We start from the raw sequence: 21,790 nt of genomic DNA, 5'->3' as shown, positions 1-21,790 counted from the left end.
GACGAAAGGACTTGCCCCCCGACACCGCCGGGGACTGGAGCCACCACAAAAGACCCCTGCGGGTGAGACGGCTCAACGACAGCCGCAGATCCAGAGATTGCGGACGCCCGTCCCACTTGGCCAGGACCTCCGCCTGAAGCTCCCGTGTGTGAAACTGGGCGAAGGGAATCGCCTCGAAAGCCGAAACCATCAATCCCAGACACCTCATACACGTCCGGAGGGACGAGCACTGATTGTCCCTGACTTCGCACTGAAGTGTCCGAAGCTTGTCTTCCGGCAGGAAGACCTTCGCTTGAACAGAGTCCAGAATCATCCCCAGGTAGGGAAGACGAACCGACGGACACAACGTTGACTTTGGAAAATTTATCGTCCAACCGAATTCCTGCAGAGTCTGCATCGTGATGGACAGGTCGTTCACCAGGCCCCGACTGGTCGCGGACCGAATCAGGATATCGTCCAGATACCCCAGGACAGAAATGCCCTGGGCCCTCAATAAGGCCAGAACCGGCGCAAGCACCTTGGTGAAAACCCGCGGAGCCGAAGCGAGACCAAAAGGCAACGCCACGAATTGATAATGATCCTCCGCAATGGCAAATCGAAGGTACCTCTGGTGACCCTCGAAAATGGGGATGTGAAGGTATGCATCCTTCAAGTCGATGAAGGCCATGAATTCCCCCGGAACCAGGGCAGCCACCACTGAACGCAGGGATTCCATGCGGAACTTGCGAACCCGCACAAAGCGGTTCAGAGCTTTTAAGTCCAGAATCGGACGTACCTTGCCCTCCTTTCTGGGCACAGTGAACAGATTGGAATAGAACCCCCGAAATCTGTCCTGATGAGGCACCGGAACCACCACTCCCTGGGCCCGCAGGTCCCGCACCGCCAGATGCAGATCCTGCAAGCGCTCCGGAGTCAGCTGAAGGTTTGAGGGGAAAAATCTGCCCGCCGGCCGAGAGAGAAACTCGATCTTGTATCCAGATCGAACGATCTCCTGAACCCATCTGTCCCGAATGCGGTCCAGCCAGGGTTGAAGAAAACCGAGCAAACGTCCTCCCACCCCAGAACCGGGTGAGGGCGTCCCTTCAGGCCGCATTGTTATGGGCAGCGGACCCGGACTGGCCGGACTTCTGCTTACCCGTCCACGGCTTCTTCTGGGAGCCTTGGCCCTTATAGTGCGACCGAAAGGCACGAAAGGACCCCTGAGAGGGCCTAAACGAGGCATTCTTCTTACCACGAACAAACTTATTCTTGTGAGTCTGGGGCAAGAGAGTGCTCTTACCCCCAGAAATACCCTTTATCAGAGTATCCAAAGATTCGCCAAAAAGGCGCGATCCCGCGTAGGGCAAATTAGCCAAAGTCTTGCGGGAAGATTGATCAACAGACCAACATTTCAGCCATATCAGGCGACGGTTCAATACCGCCACACTAGAAAGACGCGCAGCCAAAGGGACCATATCTAAGTCTGCATCACACAAATACATGACACCCTGATGAATCTGATCCACCATAGCCAATGTTGTCGGCGGGGCAGAGTCAGCCACCAGGGTGCGCCTGAGCACCTGCGTCCAATCCGCAATAGCCTGGGCTGCCATAATGGAAGCAAAAATAGGCTTCAGCATAGAGCCAGCAACCGTATAAGAATGACGGGCCAGAGATTCCAATCTCCTGTCCGTCGGGTCCTGGAACACCGGGGTATCCTCAGCAGGGATCGCAGTTGATTTATTCAAAATCGCCACTGCGTGATCCACCTGAGGCGGCACACACCAACGCTCATCAGTGGCGGGTGTAAAGGGATAACGCAGCTTGAACCTACTCGGCACAGCAAAAGGCTTTTTTAAATTGCGCCATTGCTCATCAACCGCACGCTGAAATTCCGTAGAGCAAGGAAAAACCTGTGATGTTTTGCGTTTCCTTTGCGTCCCATAAGAGGACATCAAAACAGGAGGACATGGTTCATCCTGCAAATGCAGCGTTTGCTTGATAGAAGCAACCAACTCATCCATGAGTGCAAGCTCTTCAGACGAGCCAGGGGGAGAATTATCAACCCCTTCCACCTCAGCCTCCCCCTCAGACCCCACAAGGTCAAGGGATGAGTGAGACACTGAGAAGAGCACTCCAGCCATAGCAGCCCCATCGCCCTCTGAATCAGAGGAAATAGACACCCTGGGCCGTTTTGTGGATCGATCAGCCACTAGCATCTGCACCTGAGCAGCCAAATTTGCCACAAAATAGTAGCCAGATCAGCCCCCTCGGGGGAAGCAGCAGCCCCTTGGCCCCCCACCAAGGCGGGAGGAAACTTGCAATCCTGAGAATCCATGCCCCAGTAATATTAGGTATAAAGGGGAACTGCCCTTTTAAGATTGCGGCGAGCGTAGCCCACCGCACCCACTGAATACACCGACCCCCACAGGGACAAGAAACTGGGCAAGGAATACAGGAAAAATGGGAAGATAAAAACCTGGAGAGATCACACAGGTTCGCTGTCCCAGAGCAAAAGGAAGTGATGCAAGACTGACCGCCCCTATGAAGCCTATGCAAGGCTACACAAACATGGCCGCTCGGCTGAGGATTCCTTGGGCAAATAGAAAATGGCGCCGACGTGTGGCCTGATCGAACGCCGCCAAAATGCCGTGCAATACCACACAGGACCGGCCACCATGATTTTTCCGCAAAAAAATGTCGGGTCGCCGCAGCGATCGCCGCACAGCATGCCCAAAATCTGACTGCTTCATGCTGACACCCAGCAGAGCGGGAGAGCCCCCCCCTTCACAGCCCACACACAGGCAGCAAGTCCACATAGGAACTGACAGGGAGCACAGCAGCCACACAGACATGCAGGGTCACACAGTCCCAGACTGACACCCAAATAGACAGGTCCCCACATAGAGTTATACTTACCAGTCCGGAAGGCGTGGGGAGCCTGCTCCAGCGACCAAACCGCTGCACTGAGGACAGGGAGTGTCGCAAGCATGACGCAGTGGAACTGCGGTGCGAAACCGCAATGGCGTCCAGTGAGATAGCCACCTCACCGATAGCATCCCTGCAGCGAACAGGGATGGGTCGTTCAATGTGCCAGGGTAAAACCTAAGCTGAACGCTCGATGGCAGGCTGGGAAGCCCCTGGCCCTGAGCCCTGGGATCCAGGGTGGCCAGACTGAGACCCAGCTCCGCAGGATCATCTTCATCAGAAGAAGCTAACTAAGGCTGAAAATAAGCAGCTAGGTAAAAGAAAGAGAAAAATAACTCCAAATAAAATCAAAAAGAGAAAAGAAGCTGAGACTAAGAGCCCCAGCACAGGAACAGCCCAACCTACTCCTGAGCTAGGCATTAGAAACTGAGTTGGAAATGCAGGAAGCAGGGAGGTATTGACTGAGGGGACCACCCCCTGGGGGTGGGATATGCTAAAAGCTTTGATATTAATATATTCTGTTGCCTAGCTACTCCTACGGAGCAAAGGTCAATAACCCCATTAGTGACGAATATTAAGAGGCGGCGACTGTCGGAGGACGTAAGAGAAAATTGCGATTATCCATTTGTTTTTCAGGTGACCCGGAGCAAGAAGATGGAGGTAAGTATAAAATTAGGGTGGAACTCCACTTTAAGTTGAGCTCAGATTGTCAGCACACAAGTGTCTCCACATTCATATAGTAAATGTACTGAAGGCAGTATAATGCAGCATTTCTGGGTCCTGCACCACCTATTGGGTTTTCCATAGACTTTATACATACACACACGAATCACAGTGCCCCTTTTATTTACATACCAACCTGTAAAGCCCCAGTCCTATGCAACAAGGATGGCAATGGCCTTTAAGTGAAGGTGGGATGTCTACAGTCGCTGGAAAGCCTGGTGTACATATAGATGCTAAAGAGACACTTGAGGAGGTTTGACAGCAAGGCCTGACTAACATTATTGTGGAACCAAGACTGGGGCTGGATAGGGGCTTGGTCTGCATGCAAGCCAGGACTGTAGCAGATGTGAATTTTGCGATTTATGCAATAGAACTGGTACGTGCTGGGCCCTATTTCAGGAAGAGCGTTTGATTTTCAATAGGGAGAGAACACGACTTGTTAAAGAATAAGGTACAAGTATTAAAATGGTTCTAAAGGCAAAAGGTTTTGTATCTTAATGAATTCTATGCATTAAGATAAAAAAGCCTGTGTGCAGCTCCCCCCTCAGCCCCATAATACTTACCTGAGCCCCATCTCGAGCCAACAATGTTGCACTAGAGACTCGGCTGTCTCCCTCCTGATTGGCTAAGACACACATCGGCATTGGCTCCCGCTGATGTCAAAGTCAGTGAGCCAATGAGAGGGCGGGGAGCTGTGGGGCCAAGCCGTGACTCTGTGTCTGAATGGACAAACAGAGCAGCAGCTTAGCTCAGGTGCCCCCATAGCAAGCTGCTTGCTGTGGGGGACTCGGCAGGAGGGAGAGCCAGGAGTGCCAGCAGGGGACCCAAGAAGAGGAGGATCTGGGCTGCTCTGTGCAAAACCACTGCACAGAGCAGGTATTAGGCCCCTTTCACACGGGGCAGATCGGTTTGGACGGACTCCGCTAGCTCAGCAGGGATCACTCCATTGATCCCCCTGAGCAGGCGGAAGACAGGTCCGTCTCCGCTCACTGTGCAGAGACAGGCCTGTCAGAGTCCCGTTCTCCTCTATGGGTGGATCGGATGAAAACTGACATTCTGTCCATTTTCAGCTGATCCCACCCGCTGGACGGATGGCAAAAGTATCGCCATCCGTCTGTTTTCAGTGGATCTTGTCGGATCGGATGCCAGACTGGTGTCAGCGGACACATTTCTGCTGACAACCGCCTCCCCATAGAGGAGAATAGGTAGCCTGATTAGGTCTGCCTGAAAAACAGACAGGCAGACTTGATCTTTCCGATCATGTAAAAGGGGCGAACATGTTTGCTATTAAAAAAAAAAAAAAAAGAAGACTTTAGTATTACTTTAAACTGGATTTACTCCGGGAAGGTCAATTCAGACAGACATTTTTTGGAGCCCACCACTAGGAGTGATAGAATAAATATTTGGCTTTAAGAGTCCGTATGCATATAAAAGGAGCGCTGTCATTCTTCTGTGAATAAAGTCAATGATGTCGACATGATGCGTTTATGCTGAAAGCTCCATATAGGATCTAGCGCATTTCATTCCATTCATTCCATAGAATGAGCACTCAGAATAGCAACTGGGTTTAACCACTTGACGTCCAGAATATTTTATCCCTTTCATGACCAGGGCATTTTTTGTTATTGAGCACTGTGCCACTTTAACTGGCAATTACGCTCTCATGCAACAAAGTACGAAAATTAAATTTAAATCTTTTTTTTTTTTCCACATAAATAAAGCTTTCTTTTGATGGTATTTGATTACAACTTTTTTTTTTTTTTTTTTTTTAAATGTTATCAGAAAATTCTGAAAAAGAAAAACCATATTTTCTACTTTGTTATAAAACATATCCAATTAAATCAAGTTTATTCATACATTTAGGCCAAAATGTATTCTGCTTAATGTCTTTGGTAAAAAATCAAACTGCATTTTTGGGGACACTTGTATAGTTCCGATAGTGATCAAGATACTGATCTGTACAGACCCTATTCTGGTAATAGCTATCAGTGACTTATAGCGGCAGGGAATCTGACACTGACTGGGACGGATGCTGACATGGATATCGCTAATGACACTAATTCAGTGGTAATACTGTACAATGTACTAAGAGCACTGGCTGGGAATAGGCAAATTAAGGGGTTAACTGTGTTCTCAATAAGTGTAATGTGTGCTGCTTTTACCAACAGATCTGTCTGCTTTTCTCTTTGAAATTAGACTTGATTTCAGGGAAAAGAAAGAGACAAATCCCTGTCTATGCACAGAGTTCTGTGTGTTTGTCAACACAGAACTCTGTACTGTGATTGGCCACAGCCAATCAGCAGGTTTGAGCCAAAATCAGATACGCCACAGTGCCTGACTGTGCTGTCCACTCGCCATACCATCTACTGTGAGCGAGTCGGTAAGAGGTTAAGGAGAAACTGTTCTCTAGAAGCTGTGCCCCAAAAAAAAAACTAGTCATGGAGCACACTTTGCAAATATATAGCTATTCGGCTATACATACATGAGTGCCTAGGCACCCTCACACAGCGATGTTGATGAAGTTATCTCTCCTGTGGAGACATAGTATTTGGACAGTGAAACTATTCTACCACAATACGATAAGTCTTCCCAGCCATTGGCTAGTTTTTCAGCATGATCGTTCCACAGAAGCCAGTCATTAGATTGCTGTACACATATTGGCTGAACTGGCCAGGAGCCTGCTGCTCTCACTGAGTTCAGAGAGAGAGAAGGAGAGGGATCAAGATTGGGCTCTGGGAAGGAAAGCCATGCCAATGCATACCAATAAAATGCAATATAAACCAAACATAACCTACCACTAAGTTAACCAAGACTTTATTTCCAATGAGAAGCACAAACATCTATCCACATATTTAAGAAAAAGGGGTCAGGACTAAAAATATAGAGAAGCCTGGGATTACTGAATTGAAGGTTGATTAATTCATCTCCGGTTGTAGAGATTCCTTAAAAGGCAAACCTGGGTGAACTGGCTATTAATTTTAGTTTCAGAAGCAAGCTACTCTGTTTACATGTAATTAGTAGCCTGCTCTGAACACATCTGGTTCCTATATTGGTCTGTTGACATTTACAACTAGATTTCAGCTGTAATATGGTAACATTTATCCTGTGGAAGCCAAGCTGCTGTCATATAAAGCTTCTCATAGAAGAAAGTGATATTTCCTAACAAACCTTATTTCAAAAGAAACAGCAGCTTCTATTTAAAGCAGTTTATCCTCATCTCAAAGAATTCCAACTGTTCTGGGAATACAGTCAAAATGCTAGACTAAAAATCATACAGTTTCAACCAGCAGAGCTTTTAAGATCTCCACATACAACCAATTAATGATTGTGTTCCAGTTTGTGAGACTAGGAGTGCCGCCAATATTCAAATTACCTGACTGTACCCATCACCTGTGGAGCAGGACATGGCACACATCCCAATGATCAGAGTTTTTTCAACACAAGTATAACTATTCTAAGGCTCCATGTACACGGGACGTTGTTAAAAGTCCCTTTGAATGCTGGAATTTTTAGAACGTTTGAAACGTCCGTTCGGTCGCGTTTGTACCCGCGTTTAGCGGCGTTTGCGTTTAGAAGCGTTCCTAGAGGTCAAAAAAATTATTCCCCTTTAAAATGGAAAAAACGCGAACGCTAAACGCGGGTCATCGCGTTCGGACGCGTTTGGACGCGTTCAGACGCGTTCGGACGCGTTTGAAACGCCGGGAAACACACGTTCGAACGCAAATAATTGCGTTCTAAAACAGTCCCTGAACGCAACTGCCTGCAAATGACTGTAAACGACCTGGTGTACATGGACAGATAAGATAAAATGTAGATGGGTTCAGGGGCTTCTGAAAAAAACACCCAACTGCTCCTAAACGGCCATTTCCAGCGTCCCGTGTACATGGAGCCTAAGCCATGCAAACCTTTTAAACTGAACCATAAAGTCTAGGGGTGAAGGAATAAGGAGAAATACTTACCTTTTTTCCCCACTCTGGCAGGCTCCCTTGATCCATGTGGTTAACCCAGCGCTGCCTCCTCTCTAAAGAGCTCCAGCAATGGATACACTCCAGTCTCCTTCACGCATAATATAGTTCTAACAGCCTTGTATTGCACGCAATGACACAGAGGGACTGCCCACAGGCTGGATTGTCGTGCAGAAGAGGAGTGCAGTGGAGCAGAGATTAGGGTAAGTAATAAAGCCTCTTCATTATCCTTCTAGACTTAAACATTTAACCCTTGTAGTGGACCCTTGCCCCTGCGCCTTCCAACTGTTTTTTTGTTAAACATTCCCTCTTAGTTTTCTACAACACAAAGTCGAATCATTCTGTAGTCCAAGACAAGAGCTAGGATTAAGCCCCGTACACACGCACCGATTGTTGGCCGACCGATCGGCCGTTTTTTGTCCAGTGTTGTTGTGTTGGTTGAAATGTGCTCTAGACTGCACACAAATTTTGTCGGCCAACAACAACCAACTGCAGAAGTGATGTCATGTGCTGGTTAACTTTTCGTGTGTTTTTTCTGCTCTGAGCATGCCCAGTCTTGCTCATCACATTTTTGTCTGCCGAAATCTGTACTGGCTGAAAAACAATCGGCCATTCTGGTGACGGCCAACAAAAATATTATAGCATGCACACCAGATTTTGTTTGGCCGAAAAGTCGCAGTCGGTTTTCGGAAGCATCATACTAACAAGCCGACAATCGGCCGATCGGACGTTGGCCGAAAATTCATGGCCAACAATCAGTGCGTGTGTACGGGGCTTTACTTGAAGAGAACACTAAATTTCTGACCAGATCAGTTTTTTTTTTTTTTTTTACTTGATATAACAAGACATTTTCATTGGTGTATTACTCTGTGAAGCCTCTTCCAGGCCTGGTCTGTAGACTATGCTTTATCTTTTTTTGTTCATACAGCACAACCCCATTGTAGGTTTTGTTGGCAACCTTAGAGAACTAGTGTCTGATTAAAGAACAACTTAATATATTTATTTAAAATGGAACTAATCCCTCCTCTACTTTACAGACAAGGAAGCTGCCATCTTAGCCTCTGTTTGATCTGCAGTTGCCCTGGTGGTGCACACGTGGTCAGTTACACCACCAGCCATTTGATAGCTTGACAGTTCAGTTGAGGGGAAACGCAATTAGGACAATTATAATTCAAGGCATGCTGTGAATTACAACAGTCACATTTTCTTGTATTTCTGAACTGTCAAATCATAAAATGGTTGGTTTAATATCTGATCACATGTGCAACAACATGGCAACTGCAGATCAAACAGGGACTAAGATGGCAGCTTCCTTGTCTGTAAAGGATAAGCTACACCCTTTTTTCTTATTAACTGGCAGAGTCACAAGCTTTAGAGACCTCAACTTCTGTCCTAAGCCAACACAATGCCCCTCCCCTCCTCATGCTAAGCCCTGCCTTCTATTTTCAATATTCTAATGTCAGAACCAACAGTCAGCCACACTACTATTAGCAATAAAAGCTGTTTTGTAATAAAAAATAAAAGGGCAATTAGGAATTGCTTTATCCTTACAGGATACTTTGGTTTTGTTTTTTTTAAAACATTAGCGGCTAGCATAGGATGTGCCATCCAGGGAGGGACTTGTGGTTACCTGTTCAGGAGTTTATGGATGTACCTATTTGATGTGTCTCCAGTTTGGGCTTAAGCCGCAGTAAATTACTGTTACTTGGTCTATTGACGCCAGCCAGGCTTTCGCCAATCCTTGGTTGCTACAATTCCAAGGTTTTCTACCCTCTACCAAATATATGAGCCATCCTCCTTAAATCCACGATACCCTCCTCATTATTTACGAATGACGCTGATGCGCATGTCCTGTTCTATAATACTATACAGATTATCCCATTAAAATGCTCCAGATGAAGCTTTCAAAAAGGCGAAACATGTTGAGCAATGTTGAATATGTATCTATGAACTTCTGAATACAGCATCAGCTGGTCTGATTGGACGGGAGTCCCTGATTTCTTTCATCCTTCGGCAAGATCCTTCTGATGTCAATTATATATAAGTTTGCAATACTCTCTGTATATTTTATATGGAATTAACATTCAAACAAACTGCTACATAATTTGTATATAATTTTTGGGCCTTCCATAAGGTCATATTTTTACATTGAGTGTTTTCCCCTGGCTTTTTTTTTTATGAATTCATAAATAAAAATTAATTTTAGTAATCTTGTTGTGCCAAAAAATCCTTGTCTCCCAATCCTTCCTGCTTTTAAATATTTTAAGGATTTGACATCATCAGTATAAATTTCATATGCTCAGATTGCTGCTATCTGAGTGCATATTCCCTTCATCATTTCAAGTAGCCAGAGTATTGCCCAGCTTTCAAATTAAATTTCTACTTATGTTGTTTCTCACTTTCTGAATATTTACAAGTACGTGCAAATATATGTGATCATCCAAAACAAAATGATGGCCAAGTAACTGATAAACTACACGTTTAAAAATACAGAATTCCCTAGGGCAAATTTGTCAACTATCAGCATACATTCACTTATCCCATCTCTGAGAAGTATGGTACAGACCTGCCAGCAGGTGTGAGGAGACTTCCGTTCCAAGATATACTGAGTTAAAGGAGATGGCTCTAGCTCATACTTATCAAAAGGTAGCTTATCAATGACCATGGGCTCACAGTCAACACAGGAGAACCTCACCACAGGATGAGCCGAGCGAGGAGGCTGCAAGAGAAAAACAAACACTCAATGCCGATGACCTATCAAACGTAAAATATTTGTAACTGAAATAGCTGTAATCATCGAACAGATAAACCTACATATGGCTTGTCCTTTACACTGTATGTCTTTTGTCAGAACTGCCTTCAATTTTACGTGGCATAGATTCAACAAGGTTGGAAACATTCCTCAGGGATTTTGGTCTATATTAACATGGTAGCATCATAGCATCACGCAGTTCCTGCTAATTTGTCAGCTGCACATGCATGATGCAAATCTCCTGTTCCACCACATCCAAAAGGTGCTCTATGGGATGAGATCTGGTGACTGTGGAGGCCATTGGAGTACAGTGACCTCATTGTCATGTTCAAGAAACCAGTTTAAGTTGATCTGAGCTTTGTGACATGGTATATTATCCTGCTGGAAGTAGCCATCAGAAGATGGGTACACTTTAGTCAAAGGGATGGACATGGTCAGCAACAATACTAAGGTAGGCCTTCCATATAAACAATGTTCAATTGGTACTAAGGGGCTCAAAGTGTGCCAAGAAAATATCCCCCACACCATTACACCACCAGACTGAACCAACGATACAAATGTACCCCTACTCATTCACACTTGGATGGGGGGGGGGGATATGGGGGCCCCTTGGTAAAGTGAGCTTCCAGATACCGATAAGCCCCCAGCCCGCAGACCCCCACAACCACCAGCCAGGGTTAGCGGGGGGTCTCGCTCACCCCCCCCCTTCCCTGGCCTGCCAGGCTGCATGCTCAGATAAGGGTCTGGAATGGATTTTGGGGGAGACCCCACACCATTAAAAAAAAAAAACTGGCGTGGGAGTTACCCTCAAAATCCATACTTGACCTAAGGGTCTGGTATGGATTTTCGGGGGGGGGACCCCCATGTCTTTTTTTTATTTTGCCATACGTTTCCCCTTACAATCCATACCAGACCCCAAAGGGCCGTTTTTTTTTTCCATGATTTTTTTTTTTTAATTATTGCCAGCAATTATTAGTTTTTTTAATTAATCTATCAGTGGGAACCCTGCTGACACTTTAGGAGTCATCCATTGCTAAAGCGGAGCTCCACCCAAAAGTGGAAGCTCTGCTTGTTTGCTTCCCCCTTTCCACCTTTCAGGGGAAGCGGGTACCCGTTTTTGACATGTACCCATCCCTACTAACCCCGGAAGCTCGCCTCCCCTCCTTCCTCCGCCGGGCCATTCACAAAGCACCTAGTGCACACACAGTAGGGACTTGGCTGTGAAGCCGCAAGGCTTCATTGCTGGTTTTTCTTACAAGGAATGGCGGCGGTGGCAGCACCAGGGAGCCGATTAAAAGTCATCAGCTACAGTATTTGGGCTGGAGCTCTGCTTTAAGGACGCAGCGGCCGGCTTCCTAGCTTGCTCCTAAATCATCAGCTAATGTTAAAGATGCCAGTGGCCCCCGACTCCAAAACGTTGCAACTAAACCGGATCTAAAATCGCAGCTGAACAGCTGCTTAGGAAATTTGCAGTGAAAAACAGAGGGGAAATTTACACCAGACATGTGTGAACGTAGCCTAAAGCTTTGGCTGTGCCCAATAACCTGAAGGTACCCACCTATAACCAATGATATATGAATACTCTGCATGTGTCCTGTACGAATAAAGCATGTTTTTTATTTTCTAAGAACAACAAACAGATCCTGTTCCTTAAAGTATGTTATGCAGCACAGTGTTTGTGCTGTGTCATTTGGCCCCCTGTATCACCTAAAAAACCTGGCTAATCCTGCCAGTTTATACCCTCCCCTCTGTAAATGGACTACAGTATATCATAGCTGCTGAGCCCTGACACCCTGGTCAGTTTACATCCCTCTGTCATCTGCAGCCCTGCTCTGTCCTCCTCTCCCCGCCTGTCTGCTCGTCAGTGCCTGCTCCCTTCCCCTCCCGCTGCTCTCATATCTAATATAAAATCATCCCATCCCCTCTGTAATAAGTATCCCTGTGTCTGGGTTAAATAAAAAATATTTCGATTGGTACCTATATCAGAGTGGCTCCGGGTGATCACGAGACAGCTCTGCTCTCTCCACTCTTCCCCGGCAGACGCCAGCGGCAGTGCTCGGTCCTGCCCGCTGGAGCTGTCAGCCAGGCAGAGGAGAAAGCCGAGGAGTCAGCTGAGTGCCGGGAGCCGCTCTGATATAGGTACAGATCCGCATAGTTTTTATATAACACAGGCACACTTGTTATATTACAAAGGGGATGGTATGATTTCATATCAGTGGCCTAACAACCACATAAAGATAACCCTATTGATCTTGTTAGAAATTCAAAGCTGCCTTGTGCGCACTTTTCCTCTGTTATCTTAAAGAGCCTCTTCAGCCCTTCTAGCTCTTATCCTGGACTAAAAAATAATTAACCTTTATGTTGTAAAGATCTGGTTGGGAGTGGAATAGTTTAGAAAAAGATACTTGAATGGGTTGATAATGCACAAGGTCCACAAGAAAAGCTTTGTGCTATCAGTCTACAACATAAATAAGGAGCTAAGTATTTCTGGCAGACCAACAGGTTATCTCCCATACTTTCAGTGTTTTAATGGGGTTAAAGCACAGGGGAAAATGCGCATATATGAGAGAAATGTAAATCAAAAGTTCATTTTTAACCTCCAAAGCTTTATTCACACTAGGAGGTGTGTCAGAGTGCATGCTTTTTTGTGTGTTCCGACCCATCACGTTTTAGGTAAACTCAATAATTTAAAAATTCCTTAAAAAGGGTACTGGTGGGGGGCGTGGCCTGGCTCGGCATGAGATAGGACGTGAGTAGCTGGAGCTCCGCCGGACTTGTATCCTGCATCTTCTATCCTGTCTCCCCGCAACGGCTTACCGTGACCCGCTGCTCCCCGGGACACTCCGGAGCCCGACCTGCTATGTCCCCGCCGAAAAAAACGTCCGAGGCGGCCGCTAAGCTTGATAAATTCCGCCGCCAGGACGGAGAGTCCTCCTCCCAAGATGGCGCCGGGAAGTCCCAGGCTGTCGGAGCTGCGGCGGGTGCAGACACAGCAACAGTCCTGGAAGCCATATCAGCATGCCAAGCGACCCTGACTACGAAGATTGATGAAGTAAAGGTTGATATCTCCTTGATTAGGCAGGACATGAGGCAGCTGCGGGACAGGGTGACCGAGGCTGAGAACAGGATCAGCAGCGTGGAGGACTCCCTCCCCCCACTCCAACACTCCACTGACCATCTTCAGCAGCAAGTCCACCAGATCCTACAAAAGCAGGATGATCTGGAAAACAGGCTGCGCAGATGTAATCTGAGGTTCATCGGGTTGCCAGAAGGAGTGGAGGGTTCAGACCCCTCTAATTATCTGGAACAGCTCCTCATTCAGACTTATGGCAGGGAATCGCTGTCGCCAACATTCGTTGTTGAAAGGGCACACCGCCTGTCGGGTCGCCCGCCGCCTCAGGGAGCCCCGCCGCGCACGTTCATAGCGAAATTTCTTAATTATCGTGACAGGGATACCATCCTTCGCCTGGCTAGAGTGAAAGGGAATATTCCGCTTGGGAATGGGAGAGTGGCGGTGTTCCCGGACTTCTCGGCGGAGGTACAAAAACGCCGCAAGGGCTTCATGGAGGCTAAACGGAGGCTTCGGGTCAAGAACATCAAATACGCCATGATGTATCCTGCTCGTCTCCGGGTGGAAGGTGAGGACCGCGTCCACTTTTTTGATGATCCTGAGGCGGTTATCTCCTGGTTGGAGCACCTTGACACCCGTGGTTAGAGGTCGGTGGCCAACCCCCTTTTTTTTCCTATCTCTGCTGTGACTTATCCCCTCACACTCCTTGGTCCTCCTTCCCCCCATTGCTTCATGCGGCTGGTTACCCCCTCCTGGCGACCCTCCTTTCATCTTCCCCCCCCCTCCCCTATGCACGGACATCCGGTCAGGCGACTTGTATGAGAGACTGCTGCATGGGGTACAGAGGGGGGGCTGCCTTCCTGCCCGACTTGGACAGCTGCTCCCGCCATGACTTCCTACCCACTTCAGCGAGGAGACTTCACCAGTTTTCAACCCGGCGGAGGGTATCGGCTTCACCGATGCCCACTCTGCTACTGGGGCTGCATCCACGGCCCAATCTGCCATCCAGCGATTTTTCGCCCCCTGCACCCGATCAGCTCGGGTGCCGGGTCCCCGCGGATTTCTTTATTTTTTTCCCTTCTTTTTTTATACATTGTATATGCCTGTGGCTAGCCAATTATCTACACGGTCCTAACGTGTCCGTTGTGTTACTCAGGATTTTGTATGGTCGAGCCCTTTATGTTTATAAGCCACAATATTTCCTGGGGACCTTGGGTTGTGTTTTATTGGGACTTTATGCCCGCACGAGTTGGGGTTGGTGCAGGGCGGGGTGGGGGGTTACTGTTTTTCAGGAAGTGCTCTTCATGATATGTTTTGTAATTACTTTTATGTTGTGTTTTTCCTTTTTGTGTGAGCAGGGATGGTGCGGTACGCTTATATATGTTACTTTTATTATGGCTGTGGAGGATGTGCGGTCTGCGGGGCAGGTATATCATGTGGTGAAGTTTGGGAGCCTGGAGCTGTTGCAGCCTGAACCTTTCTGTTCGGTTAGATGGCCACCTTGAAATTAATGACCTGGAATGTCCGGGGCCTTAGAGACAAACTTAAACGGTCTGCAGCGTTTGCCTTCCTCAAAAAACAACGAGTGGATATACTAGTACTCCTGGAAACCCACCTAGATGGCCATATGCACCTTTCCTTAAAGAGACCTTGGGTGGGCTGGGCATACCACTCCATGTTCACCTCCCACTCTAGGGGGGTGGCGATCCTAGTGGCCAAAACGTTACATTTTCAGCTCCGGGACTCCCAGACGGATCCACAGGGTAGGTTTATATTCTTACAGGTGTTGATTTTTGGGGAACCATTTTTAATTTTGGCCTTCTATGTTCCTCCCCCTTTCTCCATGACAGTGATAGCAGCAGGCCTATTGTATATGTCCCAATTTCCAAGTATACCAGCAATTTGGTTGGGTGATTTCAATAATGTCCTTGACCCTTCCCTAGACAGGCTGCAGCCTCTCCCCCAGGCTCCGTCGCAGGCGACCAGCACTAGATTTGCCCGGTTGCTTGGGGCAGCGGGCCTGGTGGATTCCTGGCGGACTATGTTTCCTCACCAGAGGGCGTACTCCTGTTATTCCCCGACGCACCATACCATGTCCCGCATTGACCTTATTTTGCTCTCCCGGGTCCTGACCCCGAGGTTGATGACTGTTGGATTTTCCCCTCGGTCGCTGTCGGACCACAGCCCCTACTGGGCGGTGGTCAGGCTCGGCCTGGACAGGCTGCCCCCGGCTTGGCGTCTCAACCCCATTTGGCTAACCCTGCTACCTGAGGAGGCATCGTTGGATGCCTGCTGGGCCCAGTTTTTTACTGAAAATGGGGGGACTGCCTCTCCTCTAGCGGTGTGGGAGGCGTTTAAAATGCATGCTAGGTCATCCCTACAGTCGCACATAAAAAGGTTTAAGGCCAGCTCCGGTGAGGCGTACTCTCGGGCAGTGACTGAGTTGCAAGAGGCTGATAGCGCATACCTGACAGACCCCTCGCCGGCAAATGCCTCCCGACTTGGCCTTCTGTCGCGGGCGGTCTCTCAGGTGGAATACGAACGGGCCAAGACTAAGTTGCTTTTCCAGAAGCAGAGAATATTCGAACAGGGGGAGCGGGCGGGACGCCTGCTAGCTTACTTGGTACACTGCGAAGACAGGCCGCCGGTGGTGATCACCCTGCGGACTGACTCAGGGACCCTGATGACAGACCCGGGAGAGGTGACGGAGCGGTTCCGCCACTTCTTCAGTCAATTATACTCCTCTAGGGCCCCCGCGGACACCACCGACATGTATTCATTTTTAGACACAGTGAAATTTCCCACGCTAACGGAGGAACAGCTGCTTCCCCTAGAGGCTCCCCTCACGGAGGCTGAAATAGCCGAAGCTATGTCCAGATTCCCCAGGTCGAAGTCGCCGGGCACTGACGGTCTCCCGATCGAATTCTATGCTCAGTATTCTGAACTCCTTATACCAAAACTGCTTGAACTGTTTAATGCTATGTTTAAGGACTTCAGTATGCCCGCAACTATGAGGGAGGCCCTGATTGTCTTGATACCGAAGCCTGGCAAGGACCCTCAGTGCCCGGAATCATATCGCCCTATCTCTCTCCTGCAGGTGGATGTTAAGCTCCTGGCCAAAATCCTATCCATCCGCCTGAATAGGGTGATTTTGTCCCTAATTCATGAGGATCAATCCGGATTCATGCCTGGCAGGAACACGTCATTTAACCTCCGTAGGCTTTTTATGAACTTGCAGGCTACGCATGACAACACCGGGGAGAGAGTAGTCGTGACACTGGACACGGCCAAAGCCTTCGATTCTGTGGAGTGGGGCTTCTTGTGGGAATGCCTTCGGCGTTTTGGTTTTGGTCCCAATTTTCTTAAATGGGTTCAGCTCCTCTATAGCGCCCCGACTGCGCGGGTGCTGGCCAATGGGTGGGCCTCTGAAGAGTTCCCGCTGGCCAGAGGGACCAGACAGGGGTGCCCGCTTTCCCCCCTGCTATACGCTCTGGCGGCGGAGCCACTGGCTATTGCCATCAGAGCCCACCCGGACATACATGGGCTCTGTATGGGACCCTTAGTCGAAAAAATAAGCATGTATGCTGACGATACTCTTTTGTACCTGGCAGACCCTGGGAATTCGCTGACCACGGCTCTCTCCCTTATCGAACAGTACGGCTCCTATTCCGGACTACAAATTAATTGGGACAAATCCCAGGTCCTTTCTATCGACACCCCAGTGCCTGCGGCGGCTCTCGCGACGGGACCCCTACAGCGGGTAGATAACTTTAAATACCTTGGGGTGCGGGTCACGGCGCGCCCACGAGATTACATTCGGGACAATGTTCAACCTCTCTACCCCATGATTAAAAACAAGATTCAAATTTGGTCCAGACTGCCATTGGGAGTCATGGGCAGGGTGAACCTTATAAAAATGGTCCTACTGCCAAAGATCCTGTATATTCTCTGGCATTCCCCGATCTACCTCCCACTAAAATATTTTAAGCAAATGGATTCACTCCTGAAAGCGTTCGTGTGGGGTAACAGTAGGCACAAGCTTTCCTGGCGTAAACTACAGAACCCTGCCAACCTCGGGGGTGTGGCGTTGCCCGATTTCAACTCTTATTACCTAGCTGCACAACTATCTCAGCTATTTCACTTTGACAAAACTGACAGAACCCGCTTCCTTTTGTTGCTCTGCCCTGCCTGGTCTCACACGACAGGTGACCCTCTGTCGGTCATCCTGAGGGGCTGCAGGGGCGTGGGAACAAGGGGAGACTCCAACTCTATGTTGCATCATTATAGCCGCATTTGGGCGGTGGTGATGGATAAAATGGGTTACCCCCCGTTGCATACCCTTACCCCTCTGTGGCACAATGAGAATCTCCAGGAGCTCCGCTCGGTGCCGGACTCGGAGATATGGGGTGGTAGGGGTGTATATTACCTTTCACATATTGTACGTGGGTCCACCCTAGGCACCTTTGAAGAATTGAGAGCCTCCCACTCACTCCCGGACTACATGTTGTTTCGATATTATCAGCTTAGGCATGCTTTCCAGGCCCAGATCCAGACAGCTATGACCCCTCTGGAATCCCTGCCAATCCTGGAGATAGTCCAGAGTACTGAGCCCAGCCACCTGATTTCTATTTTGTACTCGGCACTACACTTGCCTTCCTCCTCTGCCATTGCGTACGCTGTTAAGGCTGGCTGGGAACCGGAGGTGGGCGAAATGGAGGATGAGGATTGGTGTGAGGCCCTTGAAACCTGCCAGAAAGTGTCACCCAGGTTGTCTGACAGGCTAACCCAACTGTTCATAGTCCACCGTACTTACCTCACCCCGATCAGGCTGGCCAGATACAGGCCTGGCCTCTCCCGGGACTGCCCCATGTGTCACGCATCCCCGGGTACGTTTTTCCATCTACTCTGGCACTGTCCCCGCATACAGGCCTACTGGAAACAGATAGTGGCCTTCCTGCATGATACTATGGGATCCCCCCTCCAGCTAGACCCCAAACAGTGCTTACTGGGTATTTACCCAGATGAAGACATGAATAAATGCACGAAAACCTTTCTGCAGCACACGCTCTTTATAGCCAGGAAGCTGGTGGCTAGACGGTGGATGAGGGAGAGCCCTCCAGATTTCCAACATTGGCTGAGGGAAGTAAACTCTGTCCTGCCGTACCATAGAATTATGTATAAGAACCGGGGATGCCCCACTAAATACAACAAGATTTGGGACAGATGGCTCCAGAATTCGGCCACATGTACCTAATGTTTTATTTTACTTACTTATTTTGTTTCATTCTCTGCACTGCTCTGCTGGGATGTGGACTGCACCCTGTAGTGCTTCATTGTCCGTACCGCTCCATCCCTCTGCATGTATGTAAACCTGTTCTCCTGTTAATTTGTGATTGCACTTTACCGAAAGTTCTTGTTCGAATTTGGATTTCTACCTGTACCATGTTGGTTTATCCTTTTTTTTTTTCTCAATAAAATCTCTGCTTTTCAAAAAAGGGTACTGGTGTAATTGTTAGAATTGTGCCACACAAAACACATCGTACTGTGAAACCATGCATTTTGGCAGGTGTGAATGAGTGCACGTTAGGTACATGCTAGATGGGTGTGCTGTATAAAAAAGGGCAGCACGCTTTTGCGCAGTGTAGGAAGGCGAGCAGTATTGCATGCGTTCCCGCACCTGGTGTGAATGAACCCTGGCTGACATATAGACTGAATACATGCCAAAACTAAATCATTTGTCGGGGGGGGGGGGGTATTCTTGCATGTGGGCATAGTAAAAAAAAAACGAACATTCATATTCACCTCCCTACTGCAGCATTGTCCCCCACCAGTTCTACGCCCAAGAACTGAGTGATCAAGTGACAGCTGATCGCTCCTCTCTTTGCCTTCACTAAACAGATGACTGTAAGATACCGGCTCCCTGCGCTGCCCTCCTGCACTCACTAGAGTGCAGGGCTGTGGAGAGGGTAGGAGGGCCTGACTCAGGCTTTCTGTTGTGCACTGAGGGGCTAACCCAGCTGCCTGTCATGCATCTGGGTGGATCCTGACATTGTTGGGATGCTTCAGGAGCCTGGATCAGCTCTGTTACATCCGCCTTCCGCGGATTCTGGGTCACAGGAGATCACAAGTGCACTCTTGTGATCTAGAAGAAATGTATGTCCAAAAAAGCTTTGGTTAATAGGAAACATAAAAATGGGATTTTTGACTCCCCGTAAAATCCATTTCTCTGATGTTCATTAACGGACACAACTCTTCATCTTGATGACCATAGGGTTATACTGCCCCCTACAGGAGTAGAACACTAGGCAGCGAAAAAAGCTTGAGCACGCCTATAGGGCAGTCCCTGGGGGTATACTCCCACTTCCTACTATAGGTATTCAGTTTTGTAACAAGCAGTGTCAGAAGAAAAAACCCAACTCCAAAGAGGGGCACGTGCTGTGTCCGTCAACGAACATCAGAGAAATGGATTTTACGGTAAGTCAAAAATCCCATTTTCTCTTTTATTCATTGACGGACAGCTCCTGATCTTTATGACAGTAGGGATGTCCCAAAGCAGTGTCAAACATGAGGGGTGGGAACAGAAAAAAAACTTCCCCAAGGCTTAACATAGCCAACCACGTAACTTGGAGCTCAACTGTGAACAACTGGAGCTAACCTGAAAAAAAAACCCTCAAAAAAGAACATGTCCTCTAAATAGCAGCCTGCAAAACTTTGCGGCCAAAAGAAGCATCCGCAGATGCCAACACATCCACTTTATAAACCTTTGTGAATGTGTGCACAGACGACCAGGCGGCCCCATTGCAAACCTGCATCACTGACGCCTGATGACAAGGCCCAGGAGGCACTAAGAGCCCGAGTATAGAGCACCCTGACAGGAAAAGTAGGACCCTGCCCCATAATAAAATAAGCCTGAACCATCATCTGTCTTATCCATCTGGACATGGTCGCAGCAGAAGCAGCCAGCCCCTTGCGAGGTCCATCCGTGAGGACAAATAGTGAGTCTGACTTCCTAAACGACTCAGTAGCTGCCAGGTACACCCTTATTGCCTGAACCACATCCAGGGAATGCAAAGCAACTTTCTTAGGATGCTTAGGCTTGGGACACAGGGAGAGCAACACAATGTCTTCATTCAGATGAAAAAAGGAAACGACCTTTGGAAGGAACGACGGACACAGCCGAAGAACCACCTTATCCCTGTGAACCACTAGATAAGGTGAACAACAAGACAACGCCACCAGTTCAGACACCCTGCACGCAGAAGTAATACCTTCCAAAAAGGCCACCTTCTGGGACAAGAAGATAAGCAGGGGAATTTCCCGAATATTTTCTAAGGGGGGGTTTCTGGGGAACTGATAACACCAAATTGAGGTCCCACGACGGCAATGGAGACCGCACCGGGGGAACCAAGTGTCTCACTCCCTGGAGAAAGGTACATACCAAGGAGTGCGATGCCAATGAACATTGAAAGAAAGCCACCAAGGCCGAAAACTGGCCCTTAAAGGTAATCAAGGCCAGACGCTGCTAAACCCCTCGATGGAGGAAAGTCAAAATCCGAGTCACCGAAAAAGAATGCGGGTGAACCTTTTAGGGACTCACACCACGCAATGTATGTCTTCCAAGTACGTTAGTAAATCTTCCAAGAAGTAGATTTTCTAGCTTTTAAAAGCGTAGGAATCACCGATTCAGACAACCCTCTATCCTTCAGCACCTAGCGTTCAACAGCCAAGTCGTTAAAGCCAGTGACTGTAAAGCAGGATGGAAGATCGGATTTTGGGACAGCAGATCTTCCCTGAGAGGAAGTGTCCAAGGAGCATCGGCAACCAGCAGTACCAGATCGGCATACTAAGATCGGCGAGGCCAATCTGGAGCCACTAGGATGACAGGCATCCCTTCTGCCTCGAAACCTGCGCAGGAGTCTCGGCAGAAGTTTAAGAGGAGGAAAGGTGTAAATAAGACGATACTCCCTCCAGGGAGCCACTAGGGCGTCTTTGGCATTGGCTAGAGCAGTGTTTCTCAACTCCGGTCCTCGGGCACACGAACAAGGCCAGGTTTGCAAGAAAACTGAAGTCACAGGTGATATAATTTGCTGTTCAGTGATTGCAGTATTCTAGTCTGAATCTCCCCAAGGTAATACTTAAAATCTGGCCTGTTAGTGTGCCCTGAGGACCAGAGTTGAGAAACACTGCTCTAGCCGATGCCACAGATGCCCTTGTGGCTCCCTGGAGTGAGCATCCTCTGATTTACACCTTTCCTCCTCTCAAACTTCTGCAGAGACTCCTGCACACTGGGCTAGAGGATCCCGAGACCATGCCACAAACTTCTGTACTTTCCTGTTGAGGTGAGAGTCCAACAGATCCCACCTTGGGAGTCCC

General features: G+C 48.3%; 1 protein-coding gene across 3 annotated transcripts in view; it reads right to left on the bottom strand.

Annotated features, from left to right (window-relative positions):
• Positions 1 to 21,790, bottom strand: part of LOC309560002 (integrator complex subunit 6-like) — a 235,695-nt gene that overhangs the window by 65,980 nt on the left and 147,925 nt on the right. For all 3 annotated transcript variants that reach the window (XR_014225488.1, XM_082263486.1, XM_082263485.1), the window contains exon 8: positions 10,162 to 10,314. Coding sequence is in view for 2 of the 3 variants with exons in the window: in XM_082263486.1 (XP_082119612.1) it covers positions 10,162 to 10,314 (153 nt within the window). In the remaining variant the exon portion in view is untranslated. The remainder of the gene's footprint in view (positions 1 to 10,161; positions 10,315 to 21,790) is intronic.

Source organism: Pelophylax lessonae (genome assembly GCF_965119305.1).
Source record: "Pelophylax lessonae genome assembly, chromosome: 7".
Classification (NCBI taxonomy): Eukaryota; Metazoa; Chordata; class Amphibia; order Anura; family Ranidae; genus Pelophylax; species Pelophylax lessonae.
Note: the sequence above shows the minus strand (reverse complement) of the source record. Positions and strands in the feature narration are given on the sequence as shown.